Genomic DNA, 22651 nt, shown 5'->3' with positions numbered 1-22651 from the left:
GAAGGATTTCATTATTTCAATGATAAGATGTTCTTTGGTTAAAATATTCATTATAATTTTCCTTTCATTTTTGTTGTCTTTTTGCACAAAGGTAATTCTGTTGATTAGAAAAGATTTGTTTATGAGTCAAACTTGTTGGGGCCATTGGAATTAACACAGTTCAGAATTTTTAAGAGGTTCTAGGTGCATTCTGGAAACCATTGCAATATGGTTTCCATGCACATACATCCCAGACTGAACTGGGTGGAATAGTGTGTTTGAAATTGTGTGTGTGATTGTTAGTCTGCCACTGCCAGTTAGGAAAGGTTATGCAATCTTGCAACCAGATTATGAAAACATCTTAGCTCAGAACAGGTCTTTTCTAGAGACTTTCTAGACCAGATCCTCAGCTGACAGAACTTGGCCTGGATGGGTGGAACCAGGCCAGCTTACAGCAGGCAAGGCTCTCATCCCTTCTTCTTTCTCGTGGGGACATACAATTTAGCAGCTACTTATGATGTCTGTATAGGAACAGCCAGCTTTGTGGCACCACAAATGATAAATATACACTGTGCAAAATTCGCATTCAGTTCCTTAATTTTATTCTTTTGTAAAACCAAATTAGGAGACTTTAAGAACAGGAAAAGTACTCTTAAAAAGGCATGCAATATCATTTAACTTCAACTAGAAGCTCTACCATCCTAAAAAAAAAAACTTTCGGTTTTACTGTGCTTAGTGAGTAGTTTTCAGTAGCTATTTAAAACACTGATTCTTGTTCCTTCTCTTCATACATCAGAATCTTATGAAGACTGTAAACTTTCCTGTCATAAATTCTTAGATAATTCAACTCAAATTTGAATGAATGCCCTCATAATTTAGAAAGGATTAAGTAACCATCTGTAGGAGTGTCTGTGATAACTAGTTATAGGGCAAGGAAATAGATGTCCTTGTGGATCTTGCTTTCTACAATTACCTTTGTTTATTTTTCAGTGTTTCTAGAACAAAAAAGAAAAAAGAATAAAGTTACTGAATTCAAAAATGGCTTAGAAAATTATGGTTTATTCTCAGTGATTTTACCTTGAGTCATACATGCACATGGCAATAAACATGCATGTACTATTCTGCATGTAATACTGAGGTAACATGCTGCAGTATTCAGCAAAAAGAGGTTTCTATTATAAAAATGCTATTATTCTAAAACAACTACTGCACTGACTAACCATATCAATAGGTAATTTAATTAAATCTTTGACTAAAAAATATACTTAATGCAGAACAAAATAGCATGAAATGTAAAAATAAAAATAAATAAAAAAAAAGGAAAAAATCTTTATGATACTATGATTTAAATATTTAAAGGTTACACATGAATAAGTTATTATAGCAGAAGCATTAAAATGACAAGAATACTACACAAGACTGCATTTAAGGTCTCTCTTTAAAAAAAGAAAAAATAAATATTGATGATCTGTGTTCTTATTCTTTAATGTGTTACTTTCATTAATTTCTTTAGAGAACAACAGGGAATATGATAGAGTAATATACTGCTGTATGTAGAGGATTTAAATGTTAAACTTAACAAAATTAATTCTTTTTATTAGTTTTATTATCTTTGGATACAGACATTTTGCTGTGGAAATGAATGTGAAGAATCTGAACTGCAGAGTATCTTCTGCACAGGGGCAGTGACAATTATAAAAATTGTAAGATTTACTAGGGATATTAATTAATCTCCCCCCCCCGGCCCCCGGTTTCCTTCTTTGAATATTTATAATTTAATGTGAAAACACACTATCGTCTGTGGTGACATTCTGCATTCATTTTGAACGTGTATGAGTCACTTCACTAGATTCACGTGTTCATTTTATCCTGCCTAGTTTTAAGATAATGAGCAATTGGGCCCAGGAATGCCAGGAGTAGAAATTCCACTGTTTTAACATTCTGTGTACATACACAGTGAATAAATATTACATACTTACGATGTCGTTCACTGACCAAATTTGTAGCCATGGAAAAACAGGTTCAGATTCCAGAGAAGATGAGAAGATAATGGCTGGTCAAGGGAGAGATTGCAGAGATGTGCAGTGAATGAGATTGCCATGAGAAAGTCTAGCTTTTCAGGATTAGTGTCACAGTACATATTTTAATTCAGTAATATTTGATTTCTTATGTCGTTACAAATGGCAGCAAGAGTGTTAATCCAACATTGCTTCCTAGGAGCAAACAGTTATCCCTAGAGACAAACACAGGCTAATTACCTGTGTACAATATGTTGATTGGTTAGAATACATATTATTTTTTCCTAAATTCTGAAAGATGAAAGAATGCATATGTGTATTTACTGGTCTATATATGTGCGCAGGATAGAAGAAATCTTGTATATAATTTCTTACAAATGTTAGCCTTTTACTTGATAAATACATGCATGTATTTTATAAATAACAATATTAATAATAAATCTTATTAATACAAATATTATTGCCTTTCATATTTCCACTGCTATTGAAATCTTTTTTTATAGTTTCATGAGCAATAGGATATCTTTCTCACTGCATTCATGAGTTCAGCTCAGTTTAGATTTAATTTTACTCTAGTGAAATTACTCTAGTTTCATTCAGTTTGAAATTGATCAAAGCTCTTCTGTTCTGGAGAGTCAAAAGAGGACTTTTTATGGAGCCAGGATCTACGCAGGAAGTAGGCAAAGATTGTTTTAAGAATGTTTTTCACATTTCCTCAGAAAAGGTTCTCATGGAAATCTAACTCAACTAATAGCTATGTTACAATTCTGGCAACTTGCCTGCCTGGTGAGGACCTATCATTTTAAGGGGTTCCAATAGAAAGTCATAGCCTAAGTCTTTCCTGCAGAGTGATAATATGCAGTAATGCCCTGAAGCTCTGTGTCTTGTCAGTGCTTCATTTTGGGGGCATGGATTACCCTGCTCCAATAAGGCAGAGTTGGAGACAGGGTAGGAAGTGCTCATGGGATTTTATTCTCTTTTCTCATGTGGTTTGATGTAAGGAAAACAACAGCAACTCATGTTTTGTTGTTGTTGTTGTTTGTTTTGTTTTGTTTTTTATTTTTTTTTCCATTCTGACAGAAAAAGAAATAATAATAATAATAATAAAACAAACTAAACCTTCTCAGTCCTTTGACCTTGATGAAAATACTTAGCTTTTGTAGTGGAAAGTAATTTTATAATCAAAAAGAAGTAGAAAATCCTGGTTTCTCAATCCAACACAAAATTGTGCTTGTAAATCAGCACACATTCTGCCACCTAGTGACCAGAATAAATTGTGCTGACCAGCTGCAAGTACAATGAGAAACATCAAATAGTGCTACTACTGAATATTGAATTAGCATCTCTGTGGGAGAAATTTTAGAATGGGGTACAAAGAAATTAAACATGCAGGAAACTTTTTCTAGCACCTGGAAGTCTGCAAGTAATTACATTTATTGAAATCAGTTAATAGTCCTGTCCAAAAAATAATTGAAACAAATGGTTCTTTACATATTTCTATAGCTCTCTTTTTTTCTCTCTTTCCCCTCTCCACTCCCCCCTTCCCCTTCCTCTGGGATTTACATCTGCATTTTGCATAATTTCTGAGAAAAATATTTCTGCACTGGCATGGAGAGAATGCCATACAACTGCTACATGAGTAATCCAGACATTTTGCATTAATGCACATTCTGGCTACAGGGCCTTTAATATTTATTCCGTAGTCAAGAGTAATTTAAAACACTCATTTCACTATTTACAGTTCAGGATTGGATTTTTTTTGTGTGTGTGTGTGTGTAATGTCTTTTCTGGAGAATCAATTGCCTTTTCTTGTTGCTAAGGTTCTGGTCAGCCTTGAGGGTACTGTTCAACATCTCACTTTCCTCATGGGTCAGTAAAAGCTGAGGATGCTCAGCAGCTCTGAGTTTTCTTTACATTTTACAAGCCTTGAAGAAATAACCCCAAAGGTCTCAGAATCACTTTGTTTTTAGTTCAATGGTTCATGTCATCACCAACTATCATGCTGAAAAAGGCTATTTGAATTTTGGTGTGTTCTGTGCCATTAGAAACAACACAATTCACACCTATAACCAGACCAGTATGTTTACACTGTCTAGTTCCATTGAAATATGACATAAAAATAAGCATAAGGGCAAAAACAACATGGTCTATAACATTATTTAATAGCTAAGATTTATATGTAATAACCTTACAACCATTATTAAACAGCCTAGGCATAAAATCGGCTTGACGTGTACCTTAATTTTAATGATTTTTATGATCCATTTGTCAAAAGGCAAACACTAGCTATTGGTGAGTAAAACCTTGCAAAGCTGGTATTTTTCTTTTGTATTGCTCAGTTTTCCTATTTTGCATTTTTATACTGTTAACAGATGTTTTTTCTTCTTTGTTCCTACAGAGAGCACATGGCACCTCTCTTCTCTCCTAAAAACCTACATTGGCTGCAAGATTTTAGCTTCTCCTTTAAAAACTAAAAAGGTTACTCAATAGGAATAAAAATTCCCATAACATAACATAAAAATAAAGGTAAAGCCAATGGGACTACAGATAAGAGTTGCTGTAAAAGATACTCAACTGTAAACTTTGCAATTTCAGAAAATAGTGCTATATTAGTTTTTAACTCCAAAAAAGCACGGAACTAGATAACGTGTCAGAGTAATATATAAAATGAAATGATAAACCTTAGCCTTATTAAGACATAAGCATTGCTAAAATACTTTTGAGTATCTATCTATTGTGTACAGCTGAGGAGAGAAAGGGTATACATCCTATTGCAGGAAATTATTTTTACTTTCATAGCCACCAGAGGACCACTGACAGCATAAATCACGTGATAAATTACTTAATCAGATAACTAAACCACAGATTTTCTACCACAAATGCTTGGGATATGTTATGATTTGTTTTAATTCAGCCTGGTTAAAATGATCCATTCAAGGTTCCCCGTAATGCTATGTGTTATTTACATGTAAGGTATTTCTGTATAAGTTTTATTCTGATGCAGGCAGATTATAGTATTAGCAGTGTATGGGAAAAAAAAAAATAATAATCATTTTCCAGGTCTAACTTACATTCATATGGTGGTTTCTGGATCAGGCCACGTACCTGTCTGCTGATGAAAAGATTCATTCTCCTTCTTTATTTAATGAAACAACCTGGTTAATATCAACAGTCTGAGGTAAAAGCAGAAAATGACTGTCCAAGGGACTTAGGAGAGGTACAGAAAAACAGAAAAACACCTTTTTCTGGGTTAGAAAACTTTTTCAGCAGCAGGAACTAGGTAAGAAGAGTGAGAATGAGAACAATTCCTTTCTTCATAATCTTCCTTGAAATGCTGAATATTATATTCCAGACATCATGTCTTAGAATCATCTTGACCTGACCTTACATGACACCTCTATGCCAGAGCCTGTCTGAATAAGATGTTCCATCTCACCATTCCCATACAAATAGGTCTTACCATATCATTTAGTCATATTTCAGGCTGACATGGGCTAAAATGCTTTCCCAGCCCAGAAAGCATTGAAATATTTCTCCTTTGTGAAGTGTTAAGGGAAAACAAACATGTAACTGGTTCATCTTCTACATTAGTTATTTAGACAGGCTCTGAAAATGAAGGAAAGTTTTATTCTATTTAGTATTTGTTGTAAACTACAACAGCCTCTTAAGTAAGATATTTCATTATAAAATGTTTCATAAAAAATACATTACATAAATACATAATACATAAAAAAATACTGTTGCGCTTTATAGATGAAACAATTTTTCAAGCACTGTTTGTACTTACACACAGAAGCTGGACATTTCTGATCCCATTATGAAAATATACTTGACCCTTATTTTTCTTTTCTTATGAGGCCTGAATTTTAATGAGGCCTTTAAAGTCCTCACTCATACCAGTGCAGGACATTTCCTGTTACTGTTTTTGTTCTCATGTGGCATTTCATTAAACACTTTGGCTGAATATAAATACTGAGAGCACAGCATGAGTCTGGTTACATTTTTTGACAAAAGTGATCAAGAAATATTTTCATGTTTGTTATGAAACATTTATATTTTATATGTGTTTATATATTTACTACATAAATATGTAATATGTTGGAGATAGGTTCTGAAATGAAAAGTGCATCTCAAAGACCATCAACAACAGTTGAACTGATTTGAATGTTCAAATTAAAAATATGTTGTTGCTAAATGGGAAAATAAAAAAGTTAGGGTATTATTAGTTCCTACATGAACAAGTGTCATTTTATTTGATATGCATGAGTTTTTTTCAAGCTCCATTGTTGTGAATGGAGCTTTGCTGGGTATAAACCTGCCAACGGATCTCACAGAGCTTCCTTTGCCTCTTCCCTCAGAGGACTCAGTCCCATGGGACACTGCATGTGCCTGCATCCAGCACAGAGTGAGGCTACAGCATGCACCACCTCCCTGTATGCCTCTGGAAAGCCTTCCTCTAGCAAAGGTCTCCCACTATTGCACTCTTTTTTAACTCAAATGATAAAAATAAGTCTTCTGCAAAAATGGTGCCAGACCATCTAAATTTTCTGACAAGCAGGCAGTGTACAGACAACAAACTAAAAGCAAACACACCTTGCTTTCACAGCCTTGTCAAGGGAAAGAACTATGTAAAGCCTCTTATCCATCACCATTTTGTTAAATTACAGTTTAAATGGTCGTATGTATGACAGCTTGTAAAACCTGTTAAAATAACATTATAATTTCCATTTGCATTAGAATATTAATTGAAAAACTTTTATTATAATAACATACTTCCAACAGAATAAAGATCTATCTTAAATTAGAACTGTGGAATATAATGATATATATTTTATAAAAATATATTAACATTTTATAACATGTATATACATATATACATACACATGTATGTATATATATAATTGAATTGTGTTTTACATGTATTCCTGGGCTGTATTTAAAAATGACCAATGCTTAATTCTGAAACTATATTTTCGTAACTAGATTTTTTTTAAAAAAATGTTCTCTTTAGAATGCCAACTTCATTGCTGTTCTCAAATGAATAACTAAATTTGTATTTTATGTGGTGACATCAATTAATGTTTTCACAATGAAGCACTAATTTATAGGAAAATATTAATAATTTGCCAAAAAAAAAATAATAATAACCTTTCTCTTCTGATTGACCCCTAGAAATTATATTTGGCTTATATTATTTTTCTCTAATCAGAAATAATATTTTTGATGATTTTAATGATTTATTAAAATAGTGTGACAATAATATTTATAGTATTAATTAATTATCTTAGTTAATGTTTTATATCTTTTGAGGCAGGAAGGTAAGTTTCATTATCTTCACAATTTTACATACTGGGGAGAATTTTGAATTTTGCATTTGCATTTGCCATGTAACCTTCCAGCAGAAGGGTATTTTTTAATGTTTCTATTCCTAGAGCTTCAGATGCCTTCTGCCTTATCAGCAACTTAGTGTAGCTGTAGCTGAAGTAGTTTCAATGTTACCCCACAGTTCCAAGCTCATGATACTAGATTAGAGTTCCACCAGAAACTGAATATTTAACACCAAGCTGTGGACAGTTGTGTGTGCTTGGGAAGACCAGAGGGAACTGTGCAGAAGAGGCAGTAATTCTACTTTAAGTGCAAGGGGCACTCAATTTTTCATCAAAGAAAGGAAAATGGACTCTGAGGTAGAAGATAGGAGGTTTGCACAAGATCAGAGAGGGAAAATGACAGCTATGATAGGATAAAAAATGAAGTACTCTTGTCTCCTGCACTGTCAGCCTTTCTATGTCATTGATTTTTACATAGATTTCCCCATTAAAATCAATGAAGACTTCTTTTTACATGCTGAGAGCAAGATATAATCTATATCCTGTATAACCAAGAATTTTCTAGAAATGAAACTGTCCACAAACACTTCTTTTGTGGGATTCAGCCTAAAAAAAATGAAGCAGTTCATTGGCTTAAGTGTTACTTTGCATTGTCACCATTCCCAAACATGACTTGTTATCTTTGTTGAAGGCTTCATCAGCCTGAAAGATGAGTGCAGAAATAGAAGTCCTCTGGAGAAGCAACAGGCTCTGTTGTAGAACAGCAATGTCTAGCTCTGTCACAGTCATTTTCTGGTGTGGTTTTCACTGACTCAAATATAAGAATAAAATGTCTGCATTTGAATAATTGTTTTTGTCCCATGTCATACAGCTGATTTATAGTATGTGTCACTACATTGACTGTTGGTTCATACAGTAAATTCATGTTTGAAAATCTGCAGACACAAATTTAAGTACTTATTAAAAGCTGAGTGTAGCAGAATTAAGTTGATGTTAACTGCCATGATCACTTGCCTGAATCTTACCAGCAACTTCCAGGTACGTTTAGGAACATATTGCATGAGACAGTATGTAACTTTTGAAAAATGTCTACACACAAGCTTTCATAAACCTTTATTCTGTCTTTAGAATTTGGAATGATGGGAGATCATACAATTAAAAGTCAGCGACCTCGATCTGTTCATGAGAAAAGGGTCCCTCAGGAACAAGCTGATGCTGCTAAATTTATGGCACAAACTGGTAATACATCAGTTACATTTTTCTATTTACTGTTGTTAATTTTAGCAAAGCCACTGCATGTTTCCATAATCTTTTGCTGCATATTTGTCAGTTTTCTAAGCTGATACTTTTTTTGAATCATTTTTTTTTTTTTTCACCAGTTAAAGTCCATAAATGAAGTAGCGGAGAATTAGGTAGACTATACAAAAACATGCACTGTGAATGTGGATACTGAATTGTTTAGTGTAAGTGTGAATTTATTTAGTAATAAAAGCAGTTTTACATGTACAAGAGACTGGACAGTTTACTGTGACACATTATTTTATTTTATTATTATTATTTTTTTAGAGACGATATTAAGAACATGCTCCAGAATTTCTATATAAATAGACTAAGGTCTAATCCCAGCTTTAGGCACTTACCAAGTTATTAATTATTAGGATAGTTTTAAAGTCCATACATCTGACATTTAATATCTTTGGCCCAGCACAATGTTCTATTCTCTAGTTTCCAGATTCATAATTGCTAAATGAAATTGGCTGTAAGTTGTTTTTGATTAGATGTGCAAATTATATAATATCTTTTCATCAAAAAAAATAATAATCTAATTTTGTTTGAGCAACTAAATCTTCTTTAGATAAAGATATCAAAATATTATTTAAAATCTACAGCTAAAGTCATAGGGAAAAAAAAAAAAGTCTCTTTGTCAACAATTACCACAGCTAACTTTAAAGTCAAAGTTCCAATGGGGAACTTCCCTCCAATGGGGAGGTGAATTAAGCTCTAATACACCAATTTTATTTCCCCTTTTTCCATAGTTAATGATCTGTGTATCTGTTGGCAAATGACTCTCTAATGGTTCCATACATACTCCATTCCAGTAAGCTATTGCATTAAAAATCTTGTGCTCCATAATTATTGTATGGATTTGAAACTTTCTCTGTATTCCATAGTTACTAACCTAGCAAATAAGCCTGCCTCAATCACACATAATGCTTCCAGTTTTATATTCACTTTAGTAAAAGAGCTATAATTGCATCTAGTTATGTTGCATGTTGACCTTCTTAGTAGTAAGGTGCTTTACTTAACAGATTTGCAGAAATCAAAATATTAAGTAATTTAAATACATGTATAACTAATCAGTGTAGATCTGTTTGGTAAAGAATTTAGTTAAGGAAAAGTCTGTTTCTGTCCTATTAATCTATAAAACGACTTTTATGGCTAACTACCAGTTGATACTGCTGTAAGCAAACACTCTTATATGGCACACATAAATGGAAGAATGGAGCCAAGGGCTTCATGAAGTTATTGTTTAGGCAAGTAGAATTTATTACATATCTAGCTCAGACTTACAATGTTAGTTGCCTACTACATAGAATAACACTTTTGCTTTTATGCTGCTTCTTGAATTCATACAATTACCCTAAAATAAGTAAGAGGATCTGTTTTATTTCCTCATATAAATCCATAAAACTTTCACATTATCAGGTAAAACTTGTATCTGATAATTTCTAGTCATCCATTGCAGTGAATCTATTATGGGTGTTAGAAAACTGCATTATAAATGCAGCATTTATACGATCACCTTCTGATATATTGTGTGTGTGGAGTGGGAGATGAATGTACAAAATTACACAGGCTTATTTTGCTAGGTCCTGTTCTGAAACAGGTGACGTATCAGCAGAGTATATAAATTTACATGCCAAACTTTCAGGAAGTGTATCCTTTATGTGCTGTAGGTTAACACATTTTAAATAATACTGTGCTCTTTTTGGACATACTAATTTTCATCTCTTCTTCATTTTGATTTTCTTCGTAGTGACCATTGCATATTATCTTCACCTCTAATGCATTCATTTTCTTGTGATATAATTAATGTGATATCTTCTTAAAATGATTCATAAGGTTATTCTAATGTATCCCATGAATTTACCCATGTACTAAGAAGTCTAATAGCTTTTAATGTACCTTGTCAATTGATACTCTCTGAGTTTTAGGCTTCTTATATTTTAACCTAATTTATTTTGTGTAATAATAATCAGATGCAATTGTACAAAATATTTGTATGGCCTAGAAGGGCAGAGAGACAGTAAGATAGAACTTTTCTGGAAAAGATTCATGATAAATTTTTAAGACCAATAGAATAGTGGACTTAATCCTCTATTAAGTGGAAATTGAAGACTTAAAATGTGATATCAGAATATGCATTCTCCTTTTTGTTTGTAAGCAATATGAGGCAGTAAATAAACCTTTTTTTTTTTTCTTTTTCTTTCTTTTTTTTTTTTTAATATTGTGTAAATAATTTATTGTCCTATATTTGTCATTTTATGTGTTTGGACTGATCCTTCCCTTAGGTGTTATGTGATTTAGAATGTATAATACAGGTAAGTGTTACACAGGTCAATGAGGCCTTCCATACAGTAAGTTCTGCTTCCTCTTATATATTGAGTAGCAGGGCAGAGTGAGGGCTTTGTACCCTGTTATTTTGAGAATGAAGGTTTAATATAATACACCTTGTAATCTACGAGTTCTCTGAAGGAAAATAAAAAGTAGCCCTTTTGAACTTTTCAATTTAGAAAAGAAAAAAACAAAAAGAGATTAAAAAAGATCTATTTATGTATTGAATGCAATCTAGCAATCTAGGTTTATTTTAGAAAATAAAGAAGTCTCTATTTGCTAATGGTTAACCATGGTTAAAAATAGCATATATCTGCAAAGATGTTTTCCTCCTTTAAAATAGGTAATAATTGTACAGGCAACAGAATGAAATACTCTGAAAAAAATAAAAATTTCTGAAAAATCAAAATACAATGAGCAAAAAGTAGTGGAGTAGTTGATAAGATAAATTTGCCTTTTTTTTTTTTTTTCCTCTAATTTTACTCTTTTTGTACAAAAATCATGTTAGTATGGAGTATATTTCTCCAGCAAAATGAAACTTTCTATCCTGTATCCTGTTGAAGTATATTAATAGATTCTTCCTTTTGTGAATGGACAGTATTTATATGAACAGGACTTTTAATATTCAATGTTAATTTCAAAATTCACTCATTATAATCATGCCTTTTACTATCAGATTAGCGTTATTTTCATCATATTCTGAGGGTTAAGAGCAACTTTTTGTCACTTTAAGATCTCTGATATTTTTAATTTTTAACACTTCATTTCTGTATTTATTAGTCAAAGGTCTCTGTATGGAAAGGTCTATGTAATGGAAAATTTACACTGAGTATGTATGACTATTTTACATTATGAGGAACATCTTGAGAAACATAGCTTTGACTTTTTCTGCTGTCTGACCTTTCATCAAAACCACCTAAACAAAGGCAAAGTCAAGCTTCAAAAATGCAGCAAAAGGAAAGACAAAAATAAAATAAAATAAAATACTAGCCTGGAAATTCATAGTAATACAAGTATTTTATCATGTACATAGGGTTTATAGTTCACATTGTACAATTGTTACTATCTACCTGAATATTAGCTACCATTACCATATTATATCCTTTAACTGAACCCAAGCCATGTAACAGTCTAAGCAAAATGCTAAATACAGTAAAATGATTAAAACAATAATCAGTAATTAAATTTCTCCTTTGTCCTGCTAACAAATAAAGAAAATGATTTCACAGATCACTTTGGTGACCTTTTGTATTTAAAAAAAAAACTCATCATTTTGTGCTTGCCCACAGAAATTATTACAGTGATATACAATTTTATGTAAAGCGGTGGTATTTGTGTGATAATTATAAAGCATTCTGTCTATTGAATAAGAAGCTTAGTTTCTTGTAGTCTTAAATCATTGAATAACCTTAAAATTAGATAACCTTAAAAGTCTTAGAGGACTAGCAAAGAGAAAAATTTTGCAAATGTTTCATGTTTGGCCTCTGGAAACAACAACAAAAAAGAGCCTGGGCAGCTGCTTGCTACAAAGGCAACGCTTCAAGAAATAGTATATCATTTACCAAATTCTTGGATGATATAACCAACTTCCTGGTTTGCAGACATTCCCTTGATTGCTACCGGTATCAAAACTTTTGAAAGACAAGTGGTATTTCAATATAACTGAAATTTTAAGTGAGTTATTCAAGCCGAAAAATTTATTATTATTTTAAAGCTGATTTTACCGCTGACTTTTGAAACTAAATCAAGTCTGTTTCAAAAAAGCCAGAATACAATATAAGCTTCAGCATGCAGTTTTTAACTTATTTTTAGTGGAAAAGGTGAATATGGATCTACAATTATTTACTCAAAGTCTTTAGAACTTTCACTTTAGTCATATTTGTGTTATTTTTGCATATTTTTTTTCTATTAAAAATGCACTCAAGTGATCAAGTTTTCTGTAGATGAATGCCTTTGGGAAATTCCAGAATTGTGTGTGTTCATGACAACTAAATTTAAACATTCTTTCCTGAACATCCACACAAGAAGACCAGATGCATTACTCAAAACACACACACACAACAACAACAAAAATAATCAATCAAACAAACAAATCAGAAATAATATGTGCTCTGTTTCAACAGTAAAAACAACAACAAAAACAACAAAACACAATTCAAATATATGATAGTAATAAATTGCATTCAATTTTGCACATTTTATGGAATAGTACTTTCTGCAAATTAGTTTTATATCTTTCAGTATGACTACATGAACACTAAAAAAGCACATCCAACAGTTTAAGACATCTCTGAGTCAAAAGCAAGGAGCAGAGAAGTGCTCAAATCAAATTTCCTGTCCCACTGTTCAAGTTAAAATCTGGTAAAGAAAGTGCACCTCTTTGCCAGGGAACTTCTCTCAAATACTAGATGACTCTTCTTCACTCAAGAAAGTATAAGAAATTAAGTGTTTTTGTTTGTTTGTTTGTTTGTTTGTTTTTATCTAAATTTCATTACTGGCACAGTTCCTGAAAGCTTAATTCTAGAATGACAAGTATAAATATCAAAGATAAATCCTTTGCATTTATATAAAAAGAGTTGTCTATGTTCTTGTAACATCCTGAGGGCAGTGTTGTTCCTAAAATGTTGAAGGGCACTTTTTCTCATAAATTTACAAATTATGCCAATCAATCAGAGTGTTTCTATCTGACAGGCGTTATGTGACTGCAGCATTGTAGGTGTCTTTATTTTCTATTCATTGCACATTTTCACAACTGCTTTACTTCATGAACTTTTAAACATTTATTTTGGAATGAAACTTTTGTCTTTAATTTTTAAGGGCAGACAAGCTTCAGCAATAAAAATGTCTCATTAATACTTATGTCTATATTCATGTTTGTTTGTTGTCTTGAATACAGGTGAATCTGGTGTGGAAGAGTGGGCCCAGTGGAGTACGTGTTCAGTTACTTGTGGTCAAGGGTCGCAGGTGCGAACCAGAACTTGTGTATCACCTTACGGGACACACTGCAGCGGCCCTTTAAGAGAATCAAGGGTTTGCAATAACACTGCCCTCTGTCCAGGTAGTGTTAGCAGCCAATAAATAAAATTGTGGATGTTTTTGAACTGTATAATGATAAGAATTTGAAACTATATATTTTTTATTATTATCATTTTTATTATGAATTTCATAAGAGCATTTCAGTTGGAACAGAGAAATGGAATTCTATTCAACTATGAAATTTATAATGTAGGTTGTTATTTTTACTTTCAGAACAGTCAAGACATGGAACAAGAGTCCTTTTGTCTAACAGCTTCATTTTTTTAATAAGTATTCCCAGCTATTCACTATTAAAAAAAAAAAAAAAAAAAAGAAAAGAGAGAGAGAGAGAGAAAACATAGCGTAAGTACTAAATACAAATTAGAAAAGAAACACAGATCACCAGTATATTAAAAAGCAGAGACAGATTAACAAGGTGGGTTAAATTAACATATATAATTTGACACTGCTACAGTTTAGCCATTTAGAGTACTGTCTTCTAGGCAGTGGGCCAGACAATGTCCTCTGCACAATAATGTCTTCTTTTATATTGTGCTGGCAAGAAAGGGCAACAGCTACCCATCAAAGGAAGAAAGATTGGACAAAAATAACCTTCTTACAACAGACAAAATGTAAAGGTCATAAGTATCTTGCATTACAGTTTTCCTACTACTTTTTCTAGGAGATCTGGAGTTCAGCAATAGTTATGCTCTAAGGAGATGAGACAGACATATCAGAGTTAGTTGCTGAAAGGGCATATCTCATTTCTTTAGCTTGTTCATGAATGTGTTTTTTCTGGGATGGGAATGAAAAAGGGAAGTCATATGGCCTGTTACTACATTCATTTTCCTCTGCTGTCTCTGAAAAGGAAAAATTCCTTCCTGCCTCACTTCAGATGATCAAAATCCTCAGCTTTTCTGTAAGACTTGATTCTAGGAGGATGGTGAGCCAGATTCTGGGGAAGCTCACTCCATTCTGAAGTAAACTAGACTGTCTCATACACAGAATCTCCTGGATTTTATCTCAATGAGCAGTAGTGTATAGAATCAGACTCAATGTTGCTACTGCATGTTGAAAAAATATCCAAGAGAAAATGCATACATGATCACCTCAGAGTTTGTGTTTTGGAGTTATAAGCCTTTACAGAACCTCTGCAATGAAAAGCAACTTAAAATATTGTATCAGATAAGCCACCACCGTAATAAGAACAGCTATCATCACTGAATGCTTTACCATTACACTCTAGATAGACAACTCACATGTGATTTCCTAATATTTCAGGATAGAAAACCCAAAGCCACTATTTCTAAAAAGGCTGGGGTAGCTTACATTCTACTAGAGGTGGATTCTTTCCAAAACTACCCTCACCTTGAAAGTAAAAAAGTATGAAGTACAAAAAGAAAACTATAAAATAGAATAAGAAACCTTCCAAACAATCAAAGATAGACTTAAAGATTCCTTTGAAGCAGCATGAAATATAAACATGAAAACATATACTCCAGCACTCTCAATGACAGACAGCTCTGCCACTTTCTTGCTCATTTAATAACCTAAGAAGAGGCAAGGTGTTTAAATCACCTAATTTTGCAAAATTTTGTTCTTGTTCTCTCCAGTAAGGAATGAGAAATTTTCACATCAAAACAACAAGTCTGTGTAAAGCAACAGCCAAGATAATTTAATTAAAGTAATATGGAAAAAAAAATAAAAAAAGTTAATTTGTAAAATTTACATTGTTGAGCAAACTTCTTAACAATGCTCACACAGAAAGATTGTTCCACACGTCTCAGTGACAAAGGAGCTCTTTCCTCACACACAATGCCCACTTCAGAATATGGCTTCTGTTTCCAGTTATTCAGTGTGAGCAATGGCTATCAATTCTCACTGGATAACAGTGATACAGCCAAGATATTCTCATTTTCATATCACCACAGCTGATTCTGATAATCTTTACATATGTTGTGTATTTCCTAAATAATTAGTCTTCTAAGCATAATCTTGCATGTCGTTTCACATAATTACAGTAACCTTACTAATTTATGTTGGTGTCTGTCTGGCTAAAGGGGTCACTATGTGTGGCAGTCTGCAGGATTAGCAATTTAGAAAGATGCTTTTCATAGTCAGAGCTCCATTAATTTTTCAAACATGCTTTTAATTCTTGGCTAAATATCTTCTGCCCTCATTATAGCATGTATCCTGTCTCAGAGAGTTGCATGATTCAGGATTATCCCCAGCTCATGCATAAGAAAATGCACAGTTTGTAGACTAGTATAATTAAAACACAAATTTTAACAAACGAATGCAAATATACACATCTGTACTTGGGATATGGCCTGTGAACCTGGACCTGAACCACTCATTCCATACAGTTTTGGGACTCAATTAACACAGAAAACGTTTACATATTAGAAAGTAAATCAGAAGCAATTAAAATACAAAAGTAAGCGTTGTCTCCCCTTGCAACCTATATATACAAAATATACTGGGGGGTGTTCATTATACATTTGTACAACTAGTAAAAGTGATGTCATTTTGAGGGCTATGATAACAATTTCCTAATAGCAAAGCTGTAACTTCAAAATAAACAATTATGCAGAGTGGCTTATACTTCAAAGATCTATCGACAAACCTCAGGAGAACATGTTACACTTAAAAATACTAATGCAAGGCTGTACTGATTTCATACAGTCCCTTCAGTGTCCACTGGGAATGGACATCACTGGGATATTAGGGAATACATCTGTCTGTGATCTCACTATTCTGGAAAGTTTTAAGAATGGGATTCACCAGCTTTATCATTATGTAACAGCGGGCTATATCACAAAATATTTTGCATAAGTACATGAAAGCTATTGTATCTATCATTTTAGCTATTTTTTTTATTCTGCTGGTTACATATATTATATATATATAACATACATATAACACGTAGATAATGCTACTGATAATTAAACTAAAATCATGAAGGAACAATTCCACAATTTTGAATTTATTTATATTTTTTCCAGACCAATACTATTTCAGGGATGGGAGTCCACTAGGTAATTCAGGCAGTGTCATGGAATCAGGTCTTCTCAAGAAGTACAACATTGTAAGCAACAACATGTAGTTGGTGGTACCATTGTTACTGGTTCTTTTGTGAGCAAAGGCCTTTAGGATCCAGTACTGCAGTGCCACTGGTTCATTTCAGTTTAATTGATAATTTCTAATACAGCTAAGACGTCAAAGAGAATGAACATTGTATTTCTATAACTGTAGGTCATCTCAGTTAGTTCCTATTTCTCCTTCCCCATTGCCTTCAGCCACTTTCACCTCAAAATTTAGCTGAAGCTCAGAATTTTCAGGCTTATGGGTAAAGCAATACATGGAAGGAGCAAGAATATCCTAAAACATTTCAAACATTTGTATGCTCAAAAGATTTTGGCTGGTGCTAAGTATTCTATATTCCCATTATTTCTCAAGGCTTATGTCAACGAATTTTAGCCATATTATTGAAATTTTGCTCATTTCAGTATGTTTTATGTCTGCATGGTACACTAACAAAACTGTTACAAGTTTTTAAATCCCACAGTTTTATTGTTATTAATCAGTGCTTTGGAACTTCAGGTCTTCACTTGAGATTGGGAAAACAAGAGTGAGAGAAATTTATAATTACTAGACATTGCAGAAATAGAATCGATGTATTACTTAAATGTGAATGGTAGAGGACAGGATTCAGAAAGTTTTTGATTTTTGTTTTATTATTACTAATTTAAGAAAAAAATTCAAATATACAATTTGAGCCATACTGAAGAAACAGAAACTATAGCACATAAATGTGTTTAAATTCATGCATGAAGTACCTCTAATATCATTTTAACAAATCCTATAATGTAGCATCTGGTTTGTTATAGTTAATCGGCTATATTTAACTTTATCAGAAAATAAAAACCATCAATGTCCATAATATTTTTTTCCAATATCTTTTTAGTATAAAGCTGAACAAGTCAAAAGTATTTAAACCCCAACAAAAATCTCCTCAAATATGCTTGTAGGATGAATGCTAGCATGGCCTTACGCCTCCTCCCACCTCACACAAGTTGTGCATTGTGAACACTGTGGGTGTTCACTTCAACATGATTAGGTTCACAGAGTGGCAGAATGAAGGGAAGGATGCTCTGCAGTAATCCAAACTCGTTGTGCTAGCAATGATTTTGACAGATTGGCAATAATTTGAGTATTTTTGTCCCAAATAATGAATCTTGCATCTGAAACTGTGTTATAGAAAACAGTAACTCCTCTGTGGGCCAGCTCTCCATCTGGTGTAATTTGGCATAGCTCATCTGGCTATAATTCATCAGATGTTATAGGTGTTGTTTTTTTTTGCATTTAAGGAATGATATTAAGGAAAATGTAAATGAAATATCAGGAATAATATTTGAAGGTAAGAAATTTTAAATTAAAATGTTTTTTTTTAAAGCTGATCTGGATAATACTGGACATAGCTGTGATGCATTGGACAGGTTAATTTTCCTTTACATTTGTATGCTCTTAATGGTTGTTTATTTAGTGGTATGCCTCTCCCATCCTTGACTTTATTAGTTATAGAATCATAGGATCATTAAGGTTGGAAAAGACCTCCAAGATCATCTGGTCCAACCATGTTCTACTACTCTTAGATATACAAGCCTATACATACAAGAAGGTACTGTGAAGTTTTAACTGTTCTGTTTTCACAGAAGATTATTTTGGGCACATCTCACCTTAAGCCAGAAACAGTTAGAGTCTGGTGCAAGTTTGAATCCACCCAAAGTGAAACATATTGTTTCCACTTCTGTTCAAATCCAAAATCACAAAATAATTACTCTATGTAACTGCTAACATGCAGTCACTCTTGCCAGAAGAGATATAGAACCTCTTGGCTCAAGACAATAGCTTTAAAGAAGCCCTCAGCTTATAAGCCCTCAGCTATATAGCAGATTGATGTGATATTTAGAATAAAAGAATTTTAATAAAGTTATCCATGTAGGACATGGAATAATTACTCTACTTTTCAACTACTTGTATGTGACCAACTCAAAACCTTTCATCAATTGAGCTGTTATCTAGTAGGTGAAAATGTTCACTGTATGAAGCTTGGCATGTTATATCAGATAGAATTTCTATGAAGTTACCTCAAAAAAATTTAACCTTGCAGTAAAATCTGAAGCAAAAATTTTCCTTAATTTTAATGAAATGCAATAGAACATACCTACATGCAGAATTGTCCTTGATCTTACTGAATATTTTATAATAATATATGAGGGAGATGTATCTCCTTCCCCACCCTTTGCTACTGAATTCCACCTTGGAAAATGTTATTCTGATACCTACAATAAGGTTTTATTTGTAGAAACTGGGCAGGTGATATCTGCCTTCAGGGCGAAGAAAACCTAAAAATTAGTTCTTTCACAGTGATCAAAGAGATGTGAGGACAATCCAGAAAATCTATTTTTTGTAAAGTTGTGAATTACTACCAATGAGACACTGAGGTGTTATACACTATTTCACCCTCCAGACACCCTTAAAACAGACAGTGTTGCAGAAACATACACAGTTACATGATATCATCTATGATGCTCAGTCTGGGTACTAAGTCTGGATTTTCATAAATGTCTGACATTACTATAGTTTTCCTGTTTCCAAACACAGCCTAACCAAAATCTGTGCAACTGCTTTTATTTAACAAGAATAAATACAGCATGTTTTGCACTATTTCTCAATTTACAAAGAATTGTTTTGTCAAATCATGTATGGAGTTCTCTTAGTGCTATTAGTGTTACGGTATATAAGCTCAGACGGATATTGTGTATTAGTTTCTTCTGCATTGGAAGTTAGAAATTATTCATATTCTATGACTTTATATTAATTTTATGAAATATACGTATATAATAATATTTATATGTGTTTATAATTTATCATTTTCTCTGAAAGTATTTGAAGTTTGTTGAGTCAACATTTTTTAAAGACAGAGATGCATGCGTTATTATATATGTTTGATCAGTGAATATGTTCATGTAAAAAAAGTATTTAAAATCTCTTTGTGTGCTCTTGGCATTTTTGAGGAAGCTAATCAAGCACAAATGCTGTCATGTTTCCACATTAATTTAAACATGTGCAACAATTGTAAGAGCTCAGGGTAACAGTAAGAAATTACCACACTTATGCCTTTATTTTCAAAAGAGAGCTTAATTTTGATTGCTTCAAGTTTTTACAGTTGTGTTGAGACCTAAAGTGTATGCCTGGTTTTAACAAAGACTAGTCTCCTGAAAATCAGGGCTATTAAACATATCTGAGGTTATACGCCAGAAAATTATAACCAGCTTTAGAAAATGGAAGCCATCTTTCTTAGAAGAATAAAAAGAAAAGAAAAAGTGGTAGTGAGATTAGTTGAAAGATTAGAGAAAATTGTTCAAAATTAAATATAATTCATAAAAGATAAGAGTTTGAAATTGAAATTAACCATTTTTTACAAATAAGGTTTTATTTGCCAATACTAGAGTGCCAATAGTATGTACTGATATCCTTGAAGTTGGCAAAATAATTACCTTTTACATTATTGATCTTGTTTCTTTTGAAATCCTTTTTGTTACTTCTGTGTCTGTTTCTGGTTAAAATCTGTTTGGTTTGTTGCAGTACATGGCGTTTGGGAGGAATGGTCACCTTGGAGTCTGTGTTCATTCACATGTGGTCGAGGCCAAAGAACTAGGACAAGGTCATGTATACCTCCCCAGTATGGGGGAAGATCATGTGATGGACCTGAAACACAACATAAACCGTGCAATATTGCACTCTGCCCTGGTGAGCTTATATAGCAACTTTTTGCTTTGTGGTAGTGCATTTGATGTGGGTCGTTTGTGATTTCTTTCATTCTGTTTTGTGCTCACACACATACACACAAATGGCATGCGAAGTGTGTAGGAAAGGTAATCTTGGTAATAATTCTGACTGTAGTGATCAAAGGGATATAATTAGTATGATAACTTTGTTTGAGATACTATACAAGCAGGCAATTCTTAATTCCTTCAAAATTCTCTCTATATATGGGATTTATAAGAAACGTTGATTCGGAATGTCTCTTAGAGAACCAAAAGACAAGCAACTTTCTGAGTGTGGCTTAAAGGGAGACATTCAGAGGTTACATAATTTGCATCTGCCATGTCTGCTTAGATTAAGTTCGCTGGGACATTCATTATAATTATTTATTCACCACATAGACATACAAAAAACAAACAAACAAAAAAAACACCATATTTGAGAAACTAAATTTTTAATTGCTATTAATTTATTGAAACTGTATGTCATTTACATGTGTGCAGACAGAAGGCTGACACAAGCTATGACACTATTTGAACCCCATTTAATCCCTTATGGTAAGAATTTTAAGTGCTTTATTTCTGGGAGTTTGTCGCTAAACCTCTGCAAGAAACTACCCCTAAACAAGTAAACAATGTGTGGGTTTCAGGCTTTCATGTTAAACCTTTCATTCATGGAAATTGAAACTAATTTTAAAAAATAAAATAAAATAAAATAAAATAAAATAAAATAAAATAAAATAAAATAAAATAAAATAAAATAAAATAAAACAAAATAAAATTAAATGGAAGGAATGGAAAAAGTGTCAGGTAGCTGTAATGTGGGAACTTTCTTCCTTAAGATCTGTCTGACAGAGTTATGTTTGCCTTTGTGGTGAGCTTGTTGAATATTCACAGTTCACAGCACTGCTGTGAATGGGTTCCCCATGACTGGAGCTCTTCTGGAAAAGGGTTGATGGACATTTCATTAGCAAATGGTTGTTTGATGATTTGGAAACGGAAGAGAAGGGAAAACATGGGTGGAACTTAGCACCTCACAGAAATAACTAACTAACTAACTAACTAAATAAATAAATAAACAAGCTTTGTTTTATTCTGGTCAGCAAAGCATACTCCAACTTTAGCCAAATTTTTTTTTTGGAAAAACTTTAGTCTTGCTTGCAACTGAAAAAAATATGACTTAATCCAGTTTTTGGCCAAGTTGGCAGCTGTAGAATTTTACATGTGCATACACAAAAGTAATTAAGATGATATACGAACATGAAGCAGAATTGACAACACAAAAAATGCCAACTAAAAATAGCTGAGAAGAAAGTAATGCATTCAGTTCTCTCTGGTAATGAAAAAAAAAAAGAAAAAAAAAAAGAAAAAAAAAAGAAACAACAACAACAAAAACACAAAGACAGTGCACCTAATCTGTTAAAATAAAGGGTTATCTCAGAATTCTGGATTTGAACAGTGATCTGTACCTAAATGGCTTTCACCAGAGGAGATTGTATACAGGCTACATTTAAAGTAACAGCTTATATCTTTGCTGAATGTAAAGATTTACTGTAATTTGAAAGTTCAATTTTTTAAAGGACTCTCCACGTTCAATTTGTTAGCCTTTTAGCAGTATTTCTGAAATAGATAACTCACACACTTTTTGCTCCTAAAGATAAGAAGGGAGAACTATGAAATATATATGAGATGCCACAGAATGAGTTTTCTCCAAAGACAATATAATAATTGATTCAATCTTTCTTACCATAAATAATACTATATAGCAATGAATAAAACTGAAGAGGGTGCATTGAAATGTAATTTCCATAATGTTTTCCTCTTCACATAAAGCTTTTATGATTAATGAATGCAACTAGCTTCCATG

At 32.8% G+C, this 22651-nt stretch overlaps 1 protein-coding gene across 6 annotated transcripts in view; it reads left to right on the top strand.

Annotated features, from left to right (window-relative positions):
* ADGRB3 (adhesion G protein-coupled receptor B3) overlaps positions 1-22651 on the top strand; it is a 467103-nt gene that overhangs the window by 181783 nt on the left and 262669 nt on the right. For 5 of the 6 annotated variants that reach the window (XM_035322903.1, XM_035322904.1, XM_035322905.1 and 2 more), the window contains 3 exons: positions 8453-8563; positions 13836-13997; positions 20606-20770. In XM_035322903.1, the coding sequence (XP_035178794.1) occupies positions 8453-8563; positions 13836-13997; positions 20606-20770 (438 nt within the window). The remainder of the gene's footprint in view (positions 1-8452; positions 8564-13835; positions 13998-20605; positions 20771-22651) is intronic. The other variant, XM_035322906.1, reaches the window with a different exon arrangement.

This window comes from Oxyura jamaicensis, chromosome 3, assembly GCF_011077185.1.
Source record: "Oxyura jamaicensis isolate SHBP4307 breed ruddy duck chromosome 3, BPBGC_Ojam_1.0, whole genome shotgun sequence".
Classification (NCBI taxonomy): domain Eukaryota; kingdom Metazoa; phylum Chordata; class Aves; order Anseriformes; family Anatidae; genus Oxyura; species Oxyura jamaicensis.
This window is presented reverse-complemented; position numbering and strand designations above follow the sequence as displayed.